The sequence below is a fragment of the Bombus pascuorum genome, chromosome 8, assembly GCF_905332965.1.
Source record: "Bombus pascuorum chromosome 8, iyBomPasc1.1, whole genome shotgun sequence".
Classification (NCBI taxonomy): Eukaryota; Metazoa; Arthropoda; class Insecta; order Hymenoptera; family Apidae; genus Bombus; species Bombus pascuorum.
The window spans coordinates 12,919,820-12,942,780 of NC_083495.1; the positions used below are offsets into that span (position 1 = coordinate 12,919,820).

The 22,961-nt window shown below is 36.6% G+C and overlaps 2 protein-coding genes across 4 annotated transcripts in view; one reads left to right on the forward strand and one right to left on the reverse strand.

The window, feature by feature from the left end:
- Positions 1-22,961, forward strand: part of LOC132909626 (centrosomal protein of 290 kDa) — a 170,057-nt gene that overhangs the window by 24,342 nt on the left and 122,754 nt on the right. The window lies entirely within an intron of this gene.
- Positions 1-22,961, reverse strand: part of LOC132909608 (chorion peroxidase) — a 33,753-nt gene that overhangs the window by 5,133 nt on the left and 5,659 nt on the right. For all 3 annotated transcript variants that reach the window (XR_009658571.1, XM_060964525.1, XM_060964526.1), the window contains exons 2-14: positions 20,552-20,752; positions 11,407-11,486; positions 11,056-11,149; positions 10,546-10,737; positions 10,283-10,479; positions 6,804-7,056; positions 5,515-5,660; positions 2,216-2,457; positions 1,646-1,778; positions 1,426-1,553; positions 1,234-1,343; positions 843-935; positions 384-553 (exon numbers count right to left, since the gene is read on the reverse strand). Coding sequence is in view for 2 of the 3 variants with exons in the window: in XM_060964525.1 (XP_060820508.1) it covers positions 384-553; positions 843-935; positions 1,234-1,343; positions 1,426-1,553; positions 1,646-1,778; positions 2,216-2,457; positions 5,515-5,660; positions 6,804-7,056; positions 10,283-10,479; positions 10,546-10,737; positions 11,056-11,149; positions 11,407-11,486; positions 20,552-20,752 (2,039 nt within the window). In the remaining variant the exon portion in view is untranslated. The remainder of the gene's footprint in view (positions 1-383; positions 554-842; positions 936-1,233; positions 1,344-1,425; positions 1,554-1,645; positions 1,779-2,215; positions 2,458-5,514; positions 5,661-6,803; positions 7,057-10,282; positions 10,480-10,545; positions 10,738-11,055; positions 11,150-11,406; positions 11,487-20,551; positions 20,753-22,961) is intronic.

The window sequence follows — 22,961 nt, forward strand, 5'->3', positions numbered from 1 at the left end:
TGCTTGTAATGCGATCAACAGAGTTTCTTATGTTGTTGTTTATTCCATTTCTTCGTAAATACGTATTTCTCATCAAAATCCAAACACCTGTATCTTTACCTTCGTTAAATAATCGTTACGCGATTCTTCGAAACGTACACGCTGGTGAAAGGCGAACGAACTTATTACTTAACCCGCTAAAATTGCAAAATTCTGAAATCCTAAGATTGCAAACTTGCAAGGAAGCAGTTCGTAGTCTACAAATCGTAACTTGTCAGTTCTCTAATATCGTTAATTGACGAATTTCACTGTGCAGGAATAGCCTGGTTACCGATCTTCCTCGTTCCTTGCCGTACCCATAAATTCCAATTTATTCGAGTTTCTCGATCGAAAAGGTTTCTTACCGAGAGTGAAGGACGATGGCTGATTCGGCAACTCGTACCAAAATCGGTCACCACGACGGGAATAGCTGAATTGCGTGGCGATTATACAGGCGAAGGTTGGACCGAGCATGCTACCCGGAAGTGGCCTCTCGGACACACCACCGGACCACAGATCCACGTCAGCTGGGCGACTAAACATCGAATTAAAATACGCACCGTTATTTCCGGGAATTTTATATTCATTCCCTAGAAACGACGATTATAACGCGTTTTAGAATGTTTAACGCGAGGCAAATTAGCATCGATTTGAATTATTACGTAATGAGTTATCGATGATTCAATGAGTAATCTGTTTTGACATCATAAGCTGTCCGTGTTCGGTGCGATTGATTTAGGATTCGAATGTTTGGAATATGTTTCGAATTTTGGCTGAATCGTGTATAAATAGAGATTGAGGACGGGTATATGGATAATACTCACTCGAAGATCGAGCTGTAGCGTTTGATGGTCTCGTTTGGCATGGAACCGTGTAGTTCGTCGAAGGTGTCTGCCCATGGAAGTCCGCAGAATTTTCTGAAAAGTATGAAAATAGGTAGTTTTTAGTTTGAGGGATTTATTAAAATTTGTAGAAGTATATTTATGAAATTTTCACGAATTATCTTTGTCTTTCTAAATGTATTGATTTGGCAACTAAGTGATTGCGGATTCTGAAATGAATCCTAATGAAAATTTCGCAATCACTTAGTTGCCAAGCCAATATTTTATAAGTTCGTATAAACTAAGTATCTAAAAAAGGTTTCTGTGAATCGTATGTTTTTATAAAGTCCCTGTAAATTATATAAACTGAATATCTGTAGCGAAATGTGCCAACCTGAATTCCATGTAACTTGGAATACCAAATTCACGACCTCGTTGCATGTTAAACGAGACCAAATCCAGTCCAAATTTAGCTCCAACTTTTTTGAATAAGTGATTCGTCACCTAGAATTCATATGAATAAGTATTTCTCTGACTTCTTTGCATAGATATTTTCTTTGTATGGATATAAAAGAATATTTCTTACTTCTTGCGTGATAGAGTCGTCCATAGCTTGAGCAACTTGGTTCATCAATCCCATGACGTACTCGTCGAAAACTCCAGCACGGTACAGGTCAAACGGTCTTCTAATTAAGTCTGACAGTCTCTTCGAGGCTTTAAAGAAACAATTATCGTCAGAATTTAATTATCTAAGGATTCGAGGTTTACTTCTTGGTCTTTTTTGCAAATTTTGCATTCTAACTCACCGATGAATTTGTGAGCTTTGCTCCATCTTTCCACTGCCGTTGGCAATAACGAGTGGCCGAATCTGAAGGCTGCAGCAGCGAAAGCATCGATCACTGCTGGGTTCACGCTTTCGTCGTAACCATCCCAGTATGCCTGTAAGAAATGAAATGTACATACGATTATGAAATACGATATTTCATTTTTCGTGGATGGGAAACACCGAATTATTTAAAATAATTATTTTAAAAGAATCATCGCAGGGATGAACTTTGAACGAAAGGAAAATCTAAAAGTATTGTTTTAATATTCTAAATTAAAAAAGATTTACAAACAATGTCTGTGAATGTTTATGCATTTATGGAAAATTTAAACATACAAAAATATACAGAATACGTTTGAAATGCAAAAATATAGAAAATATCCAAAATAAATTTCAAAGTATAAAATATTCAAAGTAAAGTTCAAAGTTCAAAATATTCATAGCGAAGTTGAAACGCTCTTTGGAATATGTAGATTTTACTTCTTTAATGGTATTCAGAAAAATATCAGTTTGTGTAAATCGCAATTCAGGCAACCGTATGGTCTCTTACGTTTTTCTCAAGAAGGAGGCCAAATTTCTCCATGACATCTTTACCAAGTAAAATGGGTAGAAATTCGTTGTAGGTGATGTGTTGAATCAGAGCAATGACGATTCGTCTTGCCTCTTGGTACAGCGTCTCGTCGTCCCAATGAGGGTTAATTTGAATCAAGGTCTTCGCTATTCGATTGTGTTCTCGCGCCATCAAGGTATGCATGCAGGTTAGCACAAGTTGCTCGTTCACTCTTATCTCACCTGAAGGCAAAAGTTACGGTATGTTCAGCAAGAATGTTGCTCGTGACCGATGAAAAATAGATGATTTTTCCTGTAACAAAGTGGAACAGCCGCATTCTACCGTGTATACATCAAGTCGAAGAATTTTCTTTTCTCCCCTGATTTCTTCACTTCCCTGTTTAGGTTAATTATCGTGTTATTTGTTATTAATTAATTTTATTATTATTAGCTTAGAAATACGAATTTTTTATATTTTCATATTATTAACATAGATTAGTAAATTCAAATATTCCTTTCAAGAAAGTAGATGTTTCATGAGAACCATACAAAATTCGTGAAAATGTAACAAAAGATTTCCAAGCAACGCGTTAGTATGTAACGCAAGATAATTTGTACTATCGTGATTTTCTAGAATCGAATCAATTTTCGTGCGATAAACAACAGAAATAAAAGAGGGAAATTTTCACCTATTAATTTGTCAAGCATGCAGAACAATAATTAAAAGTTAACAAATGCAAATTAATTCCAGTCTGGATCCATTAAAATTTGATTTTAGTCTTTGCAAATGTAAATATTATTTTTAACGAAAACGATACGACGTTCTAAAGAATGGAAATCCATAAATGAAAAAAGTTTCGTATTCAAGAGATCGAAAATTCAAGTGACGAAATAACTCGGTTTTCCCAGTTATTAACAGCAGATTCGCAATCTGAATTCAATGAATCTGGAATTCAACATTCATCGTGACTTTTGTTAGTTGAATAGTTAGGACTCGCTAGCACTTAACGAAGTGCACATGGTAGATTTGACGCGATTATCGAATACACCAGGCTTTCATTTCGTTACGACAACTTTGCGAATGAAGTCGTCGACCTTGATTATGGACCACTCCCTTTCTCGGTTACACATCGCGTTACACGCCGATAATTGTTCGGTCGACCAACCATCGCCGTTCTTTGACTCGACGAGGCAGAATGCGAGGCAGAATTTCCACGCGAATTTCGACACTGTTCCGTATTATACATAATGCGATCCCTATTATCATTTTATCCGGCAGCGACACGTGACCTACTTCTTTTCGTAAATAACCATGCTCTCGAACAAATTCGACCGCGCGAGACAATCAATTTTTCTCGCTGTTGCCTCGTCACGTGGTTACGCCGCTTTCGATCGAAAGCGAATATTACGCAAAACATCGTGGTTAATGTTGAGATTAAAATCCAGAGCTATCGGAACGTGAAACTCGTATCAAAGAAATTAGAACGTAAGGTAAATTACTGGCCAAAAATTTGAAATTATTACGCGTTTCGTAGAATGTAATAATTTAACGCGTTAGTTTAAACTTAGCTTAGAACAAAACTTACATTGGAAAGAAATTGCAGCGACCAACGTACTACCATCCAAAAGCTTGCGATTGTTGTGTGTTTTAGAGAACATAGGAATTTAAGTAGATGTTAGCTTAAAATTCCTTCGTCTTCGAATAATTTCTAGTGAAAAGTCTGCAAGAAATTGTTGCTGATATCTGTTAGGTACACTATTCACTGACTTATTTAATGTTTCGTTTGGAATGTACGCCTACACGGATTTTATTCTTTCAGATCAGAACTCAATCCTGGCCATGACAATAATTCTATTCCGAAATCTTGAAACCACTTTTTCGTAGTGGCGGTTCTATGAATAGGATCATCGCCTTGCTGAAGAATAGTCTTTTCGCCTTCTGTTTTTGTTACGAAAGGCGATAATTCGCTGTGTAACATCGTTTGATCTGATGTGTTTGAGTCTAAAATTATTCACAGTGTCGTATGTAGAGTTTCTATGAAAAATTATGAATCATTCATTTTGAAAATTCCATCGGAGGAAATATCAGTTCTAACGTGAATCAGAAACATAGATCGATGGAACTAATACAGGTTAATGCATCGAGCAGTTGCAACAGATGTTACATATTTCGTCTTGTACACGAGCACGATAATCGCGTAGGATAACCACGATTTTCTGATTGGTTGAGCACAACGTGGGAAAACTATTTCCCAGGCCGGTAAACACGCCAGGGGTGAGATAAAATCGTGCGGCGCCGGCGTATTCGACGTTTTTCACTTCTCATTGCTTACAATGCCGGCGAGTCTCGATTCTCAGATGATTACAGATTAGATCCGGCGTTTGTACGTTTGATTCGATTGTCGTGTGATTAATCGTTCGTCCAGTCATTGGACGAAAGCAGAAGAAAGACTGAAAGGTTTCTTGATATGATTACTTGGTTAATTTTGAAAAATATCAAGCGTTGAAAATCAATCGAAGAAAAGAAAGACGCATTGCTTTCCTCACTGCTTTTCGTCGAACATCAAACGAAGAAAAAAAAAGATTTCTTCCGATTATTAATTTTGAAGAATATTAGTATCGAAAGTCAAACGAACTGGAAGCTTTCTGAGTCTGAGACAATTATTTTTATCTGTTTCTCTCTATAGCGTTAGAATTTAAGAAGTACTATATTACGTTCCTATACGGCATTGTTGTGTGCAAGTAAATATACTTGTAGAATGCGATACATGATACTTTATGGACTGCTCAGAATGATATGAATGACTTCAAAAGTGGATGGACGTTGAATAATCTAGATTTAACACACTGATCCTGAGACATTTTTCAAAGTTGACCTGAGGACTTGAACGAGCACTGGTCGAGTGTTATTAATGAGGTCTTGAGTCTTAAGACATCAGCATCAACCGTCCGGCAGGTTCACCTGGTTTGACGTCTTATGACATCATCCGGGCGAAATGTATTAAGATACGAATGTTACAATTCAGACAGTCACTCAATTTTTCATTACTCTCGAGAATACTATAACAAACTTGTAACTTTCTAAAATAATCTCAAAGTATTAAAAGGAGAACAATTCTTTTTTTCTTCAAAAGGAACGTTGTGAAAGAAAAAGAAAAAACGAGTTCTCGGTTAGCTTTTATAATAGAAACTAGGTAAAGTTAAAACCGATACTATCCAGAAAGCAAGCAACTATCTTAGATTCGATAGCAAAATTCGCGACTCATTTGGATGCGAAATATTTACATCGAAAAGACTCACCCGCTTCGAAGCAGTACATCGATCGATTCGGTCGAGTGCAGCCCTCGTCGGGGATGTCCAGCTTGAGTGGCAGTAAATCCTTCAAACCATACTCCGAGAACACTGGGTTCATGCGTAACAATCCTCCATAACCAGCGCGAAGCTTCCTGGAAATGGAAACAAAAGGGACGTGTCTCGAACGTTTCTCTATTCGCATATGATACATATTAATAAATTATTAGTAATAACACGCGCATATTAATGAGATTATCTCGCCTAAGGCTGTGGTTACAGTTCATTTTTGTTCCGACCAACTGTCGTTCTGGTAAATGTATCAGGACAATCAAATATTATATAATGGCTATAAAAAGTATTTACACACAATTGTAATTATTATAGTATTTACGTATTAATTAGGTTCAGGTGTATCTAGTTTCGTATCATTTGGTAGTACTTTCACATCGTTATAAAACTTTGCTGTGGAATATGATGGAAGAAGGCTTCATTGGAAAATAAAAGTATGTGCAAATACTTTTCGTAGCTACCGTAGATTGTTGTGAGAACATGCATTGCGCTTTGCAGATGTTTCGTTCGACAGAACACGCATCTAACCACAGCCCAAAGTGAAACATGGTCCGAATTCAACTGGATCAAAGGATGAAAGAATCCCTCGATTCCCGATTGTGTAATCGTGGATCTCATAATGCGAGCGGACTAGAAAGTGCGAGGAACAGAATGTATACACGTAGACTACACGTTAGAAAATGTAGAACAACGTAATGCTGATTTATTGTCCAAGCTGACGTAACGGACGGCACAGCTTTGAGTTTCGAACAGACGTGTTGCAAGTCGTTCGATTATCATTGAACGCGTTTTGCTGTTATTAACGAATTGTTGTTTGACTCGTTAAGGAAAAATCGACGATATAATTATGGTGGAAGAACGAGGAAGTGTGATTCTTTTAGAGAAAAACGCACTTAGTAGAAGAAGTACATTTAGTAGAAACTAAATACTCGGACTTGAGAGGCCTTGGTGAAAGATGGTATGGACGAAGGAACTTTTAATTCGATAGAACCGTCGAAAAATTTAAAAATTGCTAGAGAAGTTTATGCATGACATAAAACCATTAACTTATAAAACGTTAGCTTCCAGTAAACCTAATTAACCTATAACCTATAAATCTACGAAAGCCATTCACCTTCTCAACTGAATTAGGATCGCCATTGTGTCAGAATCACGAATTTAAATCATTTCGAAAGACCACCCAACGAAACTCTCGACGATCAACATTAAGACAAAGAATCAATTACCTGGCGAATGATTCCGAGATACCATAGACGGTGTTCCCGTCAAGCACACCTGTCAGAAGATTAAAAGGCACACGGGAGCCAAGTCTGCAACCAGGTCGAACGGCTGGAAAGGCGCGAACGAAGTCCATGCATTTCACGCCGAACAGCCTGTAGAAATAATCGTCTTCCGGTATATGGATCTCGTTGCAGTACGGATTCTTCAGGTGTTGTGGCCGATGGCAACATTCCTCCGGGTCGTTTCGGTTCAGGGGATCTACAAGTGGAATACCAGCTCATCGATCATACGATATGGCCTTAGCTAGCCGTTGGTCTACTGTTATGATAGCGTTATTTATTTAATTCCACTACGACAGCGGTTACACGAGCGTCGTGTATACTTTCCATGTCGATGTGCCCGCGATATGGATACATCGTTTCCCGTTCGTGGCTTACGTGGGAAGATTCGAAGGCGTGAACCGAGAACCGCAAAACTCGCTACCGTAACGTTGGGAATGATTTTTCTGATAAGATGAAATTGTACCGTAAGAAACAGCACGCGAGAGCGTTAAGAAGTGCCATAAATCTTCGTGCAAGCATTGTTCTTCTAATAAGGATTTTTTAACAATTTCTTTTAGGTAAATTTTTTGAAAACTTGCATAAATCATCACTTGCCAATTAGGCAAATTGACGCGACATTTTATTTGCAATTTTCGTTCAATCAATTGACACGACACGATGTGCAAAAATATATGAAATGTCCAAATTGATGTAGTCTAATATATTTAAGAGGTGAAACGAATTTCTATTTGGATAATATTTAATGCAAATCTCTAATAGATAATTTACGTAAATTGCTTGTCATGGAATAAGCTTGCCGATAAAGGAACGCTGTCGTTACTAATAGATAAAATCAATAAACGAAAATTTAAGCTATCTCTTACGTTCCCACTTCGGAAGAAGCCTTTTTTCATAATATCATTACCAAATAAAGTAAGCAGAAAATTGATACGTTGCATCTGGACAATAACAATTTATCTTGCCTCCTGACAACATCTCATCAAACCAACGAGGATTAATTTGAATCATTATCTTTAGAATTCGATTCTGTTCTTATACCGAGTACCATAATGTTGGAAATGATTTTTCAGGCGAGATAGAATAGTAACGTAAGAGACAGCACGCGAGGCTGTTTGTAGATTAAGCGGTTGATGATCGATTTAAATTTTTACATCGCTTAATTCCCATTGTCTTGATGGTATTTGTTAAGTTCTTTATATATATAGCTGGATTAGATGGTTGTCTTAAGTCGTAAATTAATTCTTGCCCCTTTAAGATTGCGATAAGAGTTGCCTTGTTCTGTCGCGTTTAATGGATTGGTAATCGTCGTTCATCGAAAGAGCGTGTAACCGTTTGAAGAAGATTGAAGATCGTTGGTACGATGGTTTAGATTTGTTCTATCGTTATGAGGAACATTTGTATATGGAGTATGATTATTCATATCGTCATTTACACATATTAATTATTAACGAGCAGTGTAATGCACTATGGATGTTTATCTTCGCAATTATTTTGTACAGTGAACATAAAACGAGTGTTCTATAATATGTATAATAATCGTAATACGTTCCGCTATAAATGACGCAATATGTACTTACACAGAAGTGATCGTCGATAAGAAATTCTTTCAATGTGCTTAAAAATTTAGTAAAGAAATTCTGAATTACTTCATAGGTAACATCAATCATATTATCGCCATCGAAGGATAACTATCCGTATACTAATCATCGCGATTTAACGCTACAATTACTAGCTCTAAGTATACTCTGTGCAGATCATTAACAATTACACGATTATATTTTTCTTACAATAAATATAAACGTTAATTTTATCAAAAGTATTTACACCCGTTTTCTAAATACAAGTACTAAAATCTAAGCTGTAAAAAATCTAACCACCTGAAAGTTTCCTACAGTTTAATTTCATAATTTTTACTATAACTATAAAGCCTTTGATACCTATCAGTAATTTCTGGAAACGCACAAAACTGAAACTCTGAAATAATTAATTAACCCGCAAATCCATTCGACTCGAAAAAAAAACCAGGAAATTCTCATTTTCCAACGCGATACGTGTTTCACTATCGCGAGTCTATCGAACCACTGTCGCTGATTTCGTATCGTGGATTCAGTCCAATTAATTGCCCTATACCGACAAAATAGCAACCGCTTTCTTGCTGGTGCCACTAATTACCAAGTTCCAGGAGAGCAACGTGTGGACGCATGCGATTTTGGCGTGGATCGTACGGTCCCTGGAAACTTCACCACGGTAGTCACATGATCGGCCTACCGGTTTATCTGACTGGCAATCGTTCGCTTTCTCTGGCTGTTACCCTAGTTTCGATAGACGGTAAATATTCGACGTAGAAGGGCTTGAGAGCTGTCTACGTCTGCTATAACACGTTTACTATATACGAGCCGTCCCGTGCACACGCTGATGTAACTCAACCAAACGACACCGATTACGTAATTTGCTATTGAAAATTGGGGCTCGGTTACTTTCTCCATTTTTTTTCTTTGCTCGCGAATTCTCGGTCACCGTTCCCTTCGCTAAGGATAGCGTGCCATTCTCGTCTGTCTGGCATTCCTTGTAATGTCATTTCGTCGATTAATCGTGAGATATTATTCTCGAGAGAGAAATTTGTCTTGCATCGATGCGTGTATGATCCTAGTTTATGTACACTGGACTTTGTTCCTTATTTTGTACCAGAATTTAATGAAACAGTAGGTATGTTTCGGGGATCTTCTTCGTATCGTGGAATTTCATCGAAGTTTAGTATAATTTGTAAATGATTAGATTTTATGTAATAAAATTCTATCGATAGAAGTTATGGCAAATGTTTGTACGAAATTTTGCACATCGTGTTGTAAATGTGTTTCTAAATAATCAAGTTTGCAAATGCAGAATTCCGGCAGGAAATTTCCTCGCCTATAATTTTATTGATTTTGTCTGCTAACCCTTCAGAATATATTACCGCAACTGTCTATTTACAATTTAGCATATCGCGTTCTAAATGTGTTCTAAATCTACACGAGTAAAGTTTGCAAATGAAGAACTTGCTCTCAGAATTTGCTCGTCTATAATTTTATTGATTTTCCCTGGTAACCCTCTAGTGATAGAATATATTACAGCAACTGTCTATTTCCAATTTCGCATACTGCATTCTGCATCAGTTATTAAATCTCCATCGAAACTGCCGGAATCCTAATACTAAAATTATCGTTTCCTGCACTATAAAACTTGTACCACAGAAATCAAAATGAGAAGTATGTAAGAAAGATATAAAACTTGCAAATTAGTCGTTTTAACCATTATATTACTCTTATATAGAAAACGAATATTTTGTAGGAACCGAATCTATCCATCAAAATCTAGTCATCCCTTAATTTATTCTACGTACGTTATACCGTATAACTAGACAATTATCGGATTTGGAATCGTACCTAGAGGGGTGCCAGTCAGCGTATAGTCGTGGTCCATAAACTGTCCCCAGGCGATGACCATGACTGTGCCAGCATGATCGTGATAACCCTCATCAGGATGCATGGTGCGTGACACCACTCGTGATAATGGTAAATCATGACCTGTTTCCGATATTCTAGGTGCTGTTAAGCCGTCCGCAAATCGTGGACTCATCAATCTATATGACAAATGAAAATTTGTCATCAGAGGATATTGATAAACGAGTTTAATAGCTGTGGCTTACCTTTGGAAAGGGGATAAAGTGGAGCCCCACGTTGGATTCTGTAAATTCGTGCACAGACCGTCGTTTCTTCGATATTTCCCAGCTCGACACTCCACGTTGCTTAGGAAAGCTGGGCACACATCGCGGATCAAAGTCTTCGAAGTGTCGATTAGAGGTAGACTCTTCTCGATCTCCTCGAAAGTTAGTCCATATCTGTTGTAATAGAATCTAGTGATTTTCTATCGGTGCAACAAATTACAGCAACCTATTTTAATCTATCGTTAAACGTATTATCTATTTCTTTTCTTTTTTAAGAATTTATAAGGAGCTCATTAGGATTAGCTTCACACGATGCGATAGGTAACTTCTTGAAATCCTGTTTTAGAATTTTGTGAATAAAAGCAATTGGATCGCCAATATTCTAATTGTTCTCTCCGAAAATCTTTTTCGCTTGAAGCTACTTAGAACTCCTAACTGATAAAACCCTGAAACAAGTAAAAAACGAAAAAAGAGAAATAGACGAGTTCTTACGTTTGAGCAAGGTTGGAACTGATATCCAGCAGAAGTTCGCCGACCGTAGCCAGATCCTCCGGTCGCCACATTTTGCTCTTGGGTTGCGCCACATCTGCATGAACCGACGAAACGTGCGTGAGCATGATCGCGAACGGGACCGAACAAAGAACGCGTTAACCAAGGATGAATGGTATAACGAGCTAGAGGTGTAATCGTTTCAAGACAAACGCGACTGAATCGCGAGGAAACTTCCATACAGACGAAACGACACGGTAAATTATCCCGCGTAAATCATTACTTGCACCGATTATAATTAACAATTCTTTTTCATCTACTGCTTATTTCCCTTCCCTATTTGTTAACACTCACTGATGCGTTTTCTGGCTTCGATGTAGGCGCGATTCACAGCGTCGTAGGTGATGCATGTCTGCGATCCAGCTGTCGCTGGGCTGAAAGATGAAGAAACGGAAAGTTAACGCGTGTTCTCGATCCTTGAATCGGGTTTTATTGTTCTTAGATCTTAACCATCCCTGGTATCTCTTTATATATTTCTTGCTTTCGTTCCTCAAATCAATTTTTCTTTCTCCAGTCAATTACCTAACGTTTTAGCCTACTTTCGTTAGCCAGGCAGCTTTTGACTCGCTCAAGCCACCACGCACCTGCGTACGTCTCCGTAGCCTGGAGATATTCTGTATCAAGGTAACCCGAAACTATCATGTGTGAGCCGTGCGCACGCGAAATGCACGTCAATTGACATATCTTGTTTCTCGCTACGAAATATGATGGCATTGACGTGCCGCTCGTGGTTTTTACGTTCGAAGGTTGACCGACCACCGGTTTTCGTCGACGGTCTCTTTGCTTTCGAACCTCGACACGCCTCTGATTTTACCAAGCTCGACGGGATGTGCAATTAGCCAGAACAAATTGCTGAATTAATTAATGAAGCAGATGACGATGGTTGGTTTTGCCTACCGCGCGACTTTCAGTGATGATCGATGGTGGAGATCCTTCTCTGGCATCTTTCGTGGGCTTCCTTAGTTTGAGAAAGGTTAGTTTTTTATTACGAACGAAATAGTATTCGAACGAAGTGATTTAGGAGAAACTCTAAGTTGAGAAGATTATAAGTAATGTTAAATTTCGATGAAGAAATCTGAGAAATTTCAATTTGTTGTTAGGTCTTGCGTTGGTTATTTCAATTCTGGGTATTTTCTTGGGATCTTATATTCATATTCTACACGATTTTAATTACGTAATATGTTTGTATTTCTATTTACAAATGTTTAAATAATAGTATAGGAAAAAATCTTTTCAGCTGACCCTTAGTTTCGAAGAAAACAATTTTTCATTTTTGAGAATTCTTGGAAATTGTTACAAAATTCACTAAATTAATCTTAAGTATCGTTTCCTAGGTTTAGAGATAAACAAGAGTTTTTAGACAAAGTTACTTCATTGGACCTGTACTTTCTATTTATCTTAATAATATACGATTTTATTATCGATTGATCATGAAAAATTATTCGTAAGTTACCTCAAATTTCGATACAACAATGTTTGCTTTACGTTACGCAAACATTTGTCGATAAATAATATTATTATATCTAGTGGTAAGTTAGCAGTAAATATAAGTAAGTTAGCAGTTAATAGTTAATGCATTAATTTTGATTTAATTAAGTTCCTGGTTCACTCTTCCCTGGATCATCGAAGTTACCAAATATGATTGATCTTTCAACAAAATTGGTTGTTACTTTCTTCGGTACGTCGTCTTAAAATTGCATCTTCTTATGGAGTGTATCAATTAAACGGCTCGAATGCGCCACCGTGAAACTTCATTAAGATTCTTGTCGCTCATATGGTGTTCGTAAATTGTGCCTTGAAATCTACTTGTGCTCAGGAACGTTTTCCCACAGATTATCCTGTCACAATCGTTATTAAATAGAGTAATGGGGTACACGCTGAAAGTATTCGCGAGAATGCACTTGAGGGTCGTTCTAAATTTAATTGCAACACAGCACATTCCCGCGTAATTTCGCGTTATAGCGGTTGGTCTAATAACTTGTATACTACTACGTTTAATAAATTATTACCCGCGCCAATTTTCCAAGGCCCGCAGACAGAAACATTGTGAAAATATGAGGTTAGGAAATGGATGATTAAAATCGCGAATTATCTAATCGTGGTAATTGGACTTTTACGATATTCTTACGGTGTTTCTTTCTAATATTCATTTGCTTGGAAAATACATAGTGAAAATGGAAATGAAGGAGTTCGTTGTTTTTATAGAATTAGCGTGTTTTGCACGCCATTTCTCTTGACAACCTTCCGCTTCTTTCTTATATCTTTACGTAAATATACATTTTAAACAAATCGTCATAAGAGGGTATTAAATCTTAGGAATTTCAGATGATTTCTTTCTGGTTGGGAAATATCTTTTCTATCGACCGATAATACAATAATTTAATAATTAGATTTTTCTTTTCGAGTTTCATCAAATTTATGATGTCGGGATATAATGGAATAAATTAACAATAGAAAATACTGCGAACTTTCCAAATAATTTAATAGGTTCCTATACGCTGAAAGATTCTCTAAGGAAAGCAATCGTTTTCTATCGATTTTTATAGAGGAAGGTATTGTTATAGCGTTCGTGATAACACGCGATGTGTGGCCAACCACGTTAAAAACAATCTCTGCATATTCACTTGCTTTGATTACGCTGGATTCTTAGAAGGAAAAGTCACGTTTAAAACGCGTTTCCCCCATTTAATGGCTTACATGGACTGCATTTCGTATAATGTAACGAAGCCGAGAGCAATTTTAAAATAGAAAGTACTTTTAGTTGCGATTTAACAGAAACATTCTAGCGTCGTATACGTTACATAAATATCATTAAGTGTCCGCTGTAATCAATACGAAGATGTCGATTCATGACGAATTATATTTTATTGCCATCGTTTCCCCTTTAACGTAACAATAACGAAGCATTTTTCTTCAAACATCTCTTCAAATTTTTAGACTTAAAACTTCTCTGATTGTGTTCTGTGAAAAATATTTCCTCTTCGTGTATAATAAATAACGAGACGTTTCATTTGGAACTAATAATCTCGATGTTGTTAGTATTAGTTAAAAAACATTGTTAACAGTAATTCGTAAGATGTTTTTTAAACGAAAATTGCGACATACTTTGGACGTTCTTCGGTGTATTTCGCCTTAAATTTATCGTGTTCATATATTTCTGGCAGTCGACTACAGAAGTAAACGATACGTACTTTCGGTATGAGGACAGAGTAAAATGAGAAATGAGTATGTTAAGTCTTACGTGTGAACGGGTATGAAGCATATTACAAAATGCAGCTACGGTTTGCTGCACATTTTGAACACGCTTGCACTATCTTTGATAAATTGAAACTGTGTCTAATTGTTAGAACAGAAAAGGTGCAGAAAATAAGAACTTGTAATTTACTTTAAACTATATCAAAATTAGAATCTATTTTTCGTAAAAAAGCAACCTTTTTGAAGAATTAATTAACAGATAAGATACTCGAGCAATTTATATGAAAGTTTCCAGCAGTTTTTTTAGATTTGTTTCCTTTCTACTGACTCGTCCGCGTTCGAAAATTCTTCGCTCTTCAAATTCCCTTTCAATTCAATTTCTTTTTCTTCATTTCCATTATTTCCTTTATTTTGCCGATACTTTGTAACCTATTTTGTCTCTTTAACTCGCTCCATAAACATGCCTTGTGCAAAGACTAACGGGAACGAACCACATTCATAGAATATAAATTGAAAAGTTACACCGCATTATGGAATATTCATTGTCGACGTAACGAGACCAGGAACACGATCTCCGTATTAGTTGCACAAGCTATAGATTTTCTATTCCATTCAGTATCAGCTGACAGGGTATCGCTGTACAAGGCTGAATCTTAACGGTAGTATCGATAACCGAATCGATGTTTTCCACATATTCTCGTGCCCAAGAAAACTTATCCTTAACACTGTCCGTCTCTTAGTACACCATTGTGCCAGTGACATATTATGTCAGTGCTGCTATTAAAACATTCACTGTCCTCTATATCACACGAGCTACTTAGAAATCAAACACCATACCGTGTGTTAAGTCTGCTTTCTGTGTATATACAAATCCCTCATATTTAGTAGCAAAGTGTATGATTAGTGTCCTTCTGCTTTCCAGAAGTCAAATGATTGATATTGATGATGATAGTCTTATAATGATACATCGGCTTCTGCGTAAATAACGTATTGTGCATAGTATTCCACTCATTCACGGTAATGTTATATAATTTTATTATATATAGATGAATTACTTCTAATCACATGCATATACTTTTGCGTGTTGTTATTAGATTGTGAAACATTCGAAACGTTTGATTATTAACGAATCATTAAAGAGACTCGTTTATGTGTATAACAGTTCTATTTACCGTAGTATAAGATTATTTTATTTGTAACTATCGTTGCTTCATAATTTCCGAATCAAAGTGGAAAATTATCATTTTTCTAGACGATCGTGTAATTCTATTTTCTCAAAAATACACAGAGTTCCAATTCCAAAGGAAGATCGAGAGGATTGGAAGCAACTATCTCGTTAATTTTTAACGAAACGTCGATTTGATAGAAGCGAACAACGTCGCGATATCGTTAATCAGGAGCATTGTACCGTGGACGTGGAAATTCTCCGGGAAAATTCTTTTAACCGAGCTCATTGCTCCGTAACGGCGATATCTTGCGAAAATATTCGAGTCGCGTGATCACGTGTCGATTTGGCTTTCACCGAGGTTAGTAAGTGCAAGTGTAACGCACAGATAGGTCGCGTGTTTCGTTTTGCTGCATTCTCAGCCGTGAGCCATTATATCTTGTCCTCGGGCAGCTTCTATCCTCCCTAGACAAACGTATGGATTCCAACGAGCAGATACCATGCAATATCGTGTCGTTACACGTGCATTCTGTAATTGTAAACAGATAGCATACTATCGGAACGCTTGTGGATATTATTATAGGCTTGGAAGCCAACTATCATCATACACGACTGGAATTTTCAAAAGTGAGAACTTTCTAAGAGATCTACCGTTGAAAAGAAACAGAATTTTTCCAAATTGTGCAAGACACGCTCGGAATCGATAAAAAGCAGCCAAACAATTTGAGACTGTAAAAAACGTTTTGCAATTCTACATGTTTTGCGATCGTTTTGAGATATATCACGCTCAACAGAGCTACTAATTTTCTCGCATTCAAAACGTATTTCTATGTACTTTCAATTGTTTCTACATACCTTCTAATTAAGGCCAACTGTGTTAAATTTTGCACCATCGAATATTTTCGTATAAGTATACAAAATTCATATTCTGGAAATGAAATGTACAATCTGATAAAAAGACGTTTCATTAGAGAATGAAGCTCGTGTGCAAATATTTTTTCCAGCCATTGGAAAATTTTTATTATCTTACAAAAAAAGAAAAAAATATAGAAAGTCGAAAATTGGAAAGTAAGATTTCATTATTTTTAAAAACGAGGCAGAAGGAAAGGTAATATACGCGTTGCAGAGTAAATTTTCACGATGCATCATTATCAGATCGCATGATTGCATGGAACTTTCTAATTATCCTCGTTACATCTTTGAACGTGGCGGATTCGCGACCGGATCGTTGCTTCCTTTTATCCCAAGCAGATCTGTCGTGTTTTATTAGCGGTCGTCCGCCAAAGGATCACGAATAGCCGTGACGGTTTTCTTTTTTTTTCGCGATCGGAAGATTTAATCGTGACTGCACGAGCCGCCGACAACTCACGTTCGTTCGCGTTAACGTGCAATAACGTTTATGGGGTACACGGGCACGCGTAGCCTGTTCGAATCTGGTAATTGCGAGGAAACGATGCAATCGCATTATGCCTCGTTAGAACTGACAGAATCATGCTCTGTCGCGGCGATACAGCGTCTCGTGAATCTTCGTCCAGAAATGGGATTAATAAATCGATTTCGCGTTAGGCAAGATGTTTGCAAAGCAACAGGAATCTCCTGGACGATTTGTACGTCGTTATGTTTGTAGATAATGCGACGTTCGATCAGAGATCTTAAACTCCTCGTAGAAATGTCACTCGTTATTCTTGCAGTACTTTTCTAACTATTACGACGAAGAAGAAAAGTATTTTTCTTGCTCCATTGAGATTCTAGGTCCTCTTGTGGAATAATTCACTAACGTCGAGTTTTTAATTATAAATCATAGATTGATTTCTTATAATTCTACAATCTTACGTCGACCAACGCGATCAGATTATTTCTAAGTCGTAAAATTTGCTTGCGAAACGTTGTTTGTTTTATTATCAAATTTGTTGACGTTGTGAAACAGAATTTATCGATGTCGATAACTTGTAACTTATAACTTGTAAAATTTCATTGATGTTATAGATATACATAGTTCGAGGTATAATCCTCGTTTGATAATTTTACGTATAGTTTATTTCTCAATAAGAATTCTTAAAATATCGATCTTCGAGTTCTTCTGTCCTGTTGGTAATATCGTGACAACATATTTTTATATTTTCAATAAATATGATTATATTATTGCATCTAGAAACATCGATACTCGTTCATTTCTATTACGTTCTGTTTCCCTTAGTCTCACACCGATCGATGGATTATAACTCGTTATAGAGTCTCAAACTATCCAAACTACCTGTTACAAGCACCCTTATACTTTCGTATATTTTATACGAATTCAATCACACGATACATTTCCTCTTTCACGAATATTAAGAAGCTAGCTATAGTAAAAGTGAAGATCGTAAATATGTTGAAAATAGACACGTCCAAGTTTCGTGGAGCATCTCGAATGACGATATCTTCCGAACCTGTTTAGAACGACGATCACCTTTTGTATTATAATCAGAGACAGTAGCTTAAAGTTGATCAGCAAGTTCTGTCCGCTTGTTATCGGTTTTCTATTAATAATTCATGTACCAGTGGTCGTTGTATATCTGTCAGGAAATAGACGAGTCTCTATAATAATTATCATGAATAACGCAACAACTTTATCTCTTTCCCGTCAATTTCATAGCCATATCATCGTTTTCTTCTCCTCGAACGATCTCCGTCGTTCGTGCTTTCTTAAAATGTCAAGAAACACCGTACAGCTTTATATTTCGTTTCAAGGTTCTGTAACTAGTAGTTACAACAGTATTTCATTGTCTTATCCGCATCGATAAACAAAAGGAGATCAAGTTTTCCATGATGTGTAACGGTACGCTCTCATTACGTGTTCTCACGGTTACATGTTGCAGAAGTGAACTTTTTATTTTGCTATGATAAATCATTATCAAGCGTTCAGTAACTCGATTAAACTATGTTAAAGTTATCATGAAGCGGACAGCTGAAAAATAAGTGCAATTACTTCTGTTTGCTCAAGTGGAATCAAGGCTGAAATACATATGACAACTCAAGGATCGTAGCAAGGTAATACTTCGTACAAATAATAGATGTTTTAAATAACGTCAAAGTTTAAAAAATCATGGACGATGGAGTTGTATAGGATGGAAAGTTCCAATGAAAATCTAAAACTTATTTAGCAGATTTTGGGAAAAACAGTTTCTAAGTTACATGAGTTTCAAACATCTAACGTGCTTCTTGTGCTCGACGTTACATCGTACTTTACTGTTGATTCAACTTTAACCAGAATATGCTATAGATTTTTATTCGAGGTTTCCATATAATTATATAGAGGATGTTGAATAGAATAATTAAATATTCCAAGCGTAGAAAGAATTATACCATTTATGAGAAAAATAATAAAAAATCAAAAAAGTAACAGCATCGTAATGTATCAACAAGATATACTAATAATAAATAGTAGATCTGATGACTATATGTATGTATATAGTAGATATCCTGAATTATACAATACATGTACAAGAAGAATACATGTACGAGGTGATTCCTTACGATAAAATAAAATTTGTCCATTTAAGTCTTAGTTTACGAGAAAATCGAGTTTGAAAACTTATCAAGTATTCTTGAACGTGACTAATTCCAGACCAGACAGGACTAAATAATCGATAACAGGTCATTCTACGAGTGAAAATAAGACGAATAAGACGTGTTCGAAAAAATAAATTTGAAAATTTATCATACGCATGTAAGTACTAGATCGATTTTTAACTAAATAAATTCGAACTCGATTTTCTCGAAAGTTAAAGCTTAAATGACAAATGACTTTTGTTCCATATTTTGTCCTTATTTTTTCACAAGGAATCACCTCGTGCCCGCTTGTGCGTGTTATTCGGCCACACCTTGTATACACACGTATATATATAACAGGAAGTAAATGAAAGTTTGGTTTATGACATACGTGACCCGCCATGTGGGAAGAATTTAAGAATGATATTTCGCTGAGTGATTTGTGCGATAGTAATCTAATACTATCTCAGCAACAAAGGTTAGATGGATAGTGAAAGTTCAGTCGCCATCGACTGTTGTTCCTGCTTTCTCTAGACCTCGAAAATATCGGTGGAGATCTTGCAGGTCTTGTGTAAGATCATGCTTTAATTTGGCCAACCCGAAGCCACGTGAAACATCCGAAAGACATAATTACACGTTGCACGTGCCTTTTGAACGTACCACGGTAACAGAGATCGGGTGGAAGGATCGGTACAAGGAAAATATCGCGTAACAACGAGCTTACCAGCGGCGATCGTTAACTCTTTATCGGCAAACTGCCGGATTTAATATCGAGCTATAATTAAGATTGTAATCAATGGAGAAATGTGCGATAATTGCAATATTACACATCGTAAGATATGCCTTGGGGTTAGAGTTTGCCTCTTTTGCCTCAAACTTCTGCCGATTGAAAGGAGATTTTACTGGATCTGTTTGTTAGATAAATATGGTATTTCAGTGTTTAACCCTCGTTATATATTTTTTTTATTGCCATGGATATCGTGTCGGATTCGTAACGTCTGATCTATTATTAGGTTCTTTATGAGTTTCGAATTATTATTGCAATCATATATCATATTAATCCACTTCTTTGCAAGATCGTAAATATGCGGTAATAAGTTACATTCTACGTTCTATATCAAATTGTATCGAACGTTAGGTAATTACCTAGTGACCCTTGGACAAGAATGTATACTTGTCTACGTTTTCCAGTATCCCAATATCACTCTAAAAAGAAACATTAAAACGAACCTTGACGGTTTAATGTAACACATTTCTAATTCTCATCTCCGTCTAGACAACATAATCTTTTCAAACACAAGAAACGTCCCATCACGGTAAACATTCTTCGAACCCTCTAAGGAGCATGTTGTAACAAACTAATATAGATATGTACCCAGAGCATCGGCTAATAAATCAACTGCAAAAGAATCTTCGCCCACGGCGGTTCGCTCGAGTTTACCTCACTCTACATATATAGTCGAACAATCTTGCTCGAAATAGTACCAAAGCATTCGCGTGTATTATACGTCGTGTATACGTATTTGCAGTGATATCAACGTTACTTACAAGGAGCCACGTAGCAAATTGTATGTGTAATCGAAGACGCTGGTCCTCCCTGGCCCGTTGAGGATCAACGCGCAGTCATCGCCGTTTGCATAAACCTCGACCGGCTGATATTGCAGGCCGTCGCAGCTATCGTTGTTTCGCCAGGTCGCCAGTAGCAGCAAGAGCCCGATTATCGCGGATCGTGTCCGCCCTATCACGGATCTGCAACATTGTAACAACGACGATTATCTTCTCTGTGGCATCAGGGTTATATCGCAAACCAATCAGGGCCGAATATTCAACCGAAATCGCTTGTAGCCCGTGTTTGCGGCTGTTGGGAATCACTTTGTTTCACACCCCTTTCCTGGTATTTCGTAATCCATTTTTGCGTTAAGGGCTGCTGAATTCTTGAATTAGATTTTCAATTTTAATAAATTGTAGATTTTGCTTCAACAATTTATTATTTAGGAAGTTAGGTTTAGTAAATATTTATGACAAGTAATTTGGAAGCAATGTACATAGTTGCGAATCGTTGAAATATCATTCTTTGGAATAATAAATATAAAATATAAATGGGTAATAAATGACTAGACAGGATAATTTATATAGGTTAGGTAGATATTTATGACAGTAGATAGTTGCTCGTGTTTCAGATTGATCTTTTCCGTTATGAGTTGATCGAAAGATTCTTAGAATCGGATTTAAAATTTTGGGGAATTACAAACGTTGGTTTGATGAAATCTGCGATTATTAGAAGCTTGATAAATAGGTAAATATTAATGAAAAATAAATTAATTTAGCAATGCCGTGGTGGAAATTAATTTGAATACGGTTCTTCGAAGTAAATTTCTTCGTTTAAGTGGAAATTTTCGCAGCAACACGCAGGTAGACAAATAGACAGCTAATGAAAGCAATGGAAACGTCATTATTGGCCTTTATGAACGATCAGGATACTCTCATAACCTTCTTACAAAGGATTACGTTTGAAAAGAGTGGCTCGAAACTTGGCTATGGCAACGTAAATGTAACACTTGAGGAAGCTAAAAAATGATTATGATCGTGGGATTAGAAAGTAAAAAATGATTGGCGAGAAAAACGATCAATTACTACGTGCTTTATTTACATTGCAAAGCGGATGCAAATGCTTGTTGTTCCATTCTATTCCAAGTAACATTGGTTTCGACCAGGTCTCGGGAGAATGTGTCCACCTTGGACGTGGAGGCAACCGAGTGTCGATTTATTTATCGCGGTCGTGTACGTTTAACTGTAACCGAGTGATATTTTCTCGTTGGTTTCATCGAAAATTATGCACTGCGCTCGTTTCTACGTTATATTCAGATGGAAAACTGGTCCGAGGACGTTCACCTTTTATTCTAAAACCGCGACAATTATCTGCTCGGATTAGTCCGTCTGATATGTCTGTCTCGGTGTTGATCGGTTCGTCGAACGAGTTGAATAATAAGCCTGGATGAAATTTCAGTTTATTTCGTTAGCGCAGAACGTAGCTCGTTTAATTCGCCCGTTTATACGATCAATGAGATACACCGCAAGATCCTATATTTTTTATAACCGATTGTAAATTGAGATTACTATACACAGGCTAGCAAAATTCGACATCTTTCATGAATGTATTACGTGTACTGTATAAAACATTTTGAAATTTGATGAAGTTGGTGAAGTTCGAAATAGATCTGAGAATATATGTACGTTGAAATTGCAAGATATTTCGTACAAGAATATATTTCGCAGACATCACAAAATTATTTAAACAATCAATTATCCATTGCATTAATAAACCTTAATATTCAGTGAACCATATTTAACGTTTATTATATGTTTAAAGCTATTATTCACATGCTGTATACTAATTTCTTACCAAACATGTGTTTCCAGTAAATATCTTGTAACTTTTATACACATTTTCATATTGGCTTGAAATTTGAACGATATAATCATGACTGTCGTGTTTCACTACGGTGCCAATGAAATTTATTTTATTTAATATTGTGTTATTAGACTGATCTGGGGCAAACGTAAATGTCACATAGCTGTGAATCACGTTCGTTTAAAAACATTTTCAAATACAAGCAATAAAACATGTATTTAATGATTTTTCCAAACAAAAGTATTAATTAGTAAAGCCGACTACCGATTAGCCAACTAGAATACCATCGATATTATGTAACAGTTTGCTAGTTGAAACATCGAGTTTAGAAATTCAACCTGCTCGTTACCAACTCGAAACGTCAAAGAATGGAAAGGAAAAACATTTAGCTTCCATATCTGGCCTCTAACGATCAATCCAACGTGATATAATCTATTTTTTAATTTTGTTTCCATAGTAGAAAATTGATCCGCAAATGTATAAACCAGCAAAACCTTAGGCGCTGAATTTATGTAATTATCGTGGTTTCTTCCATCGATTATTCGT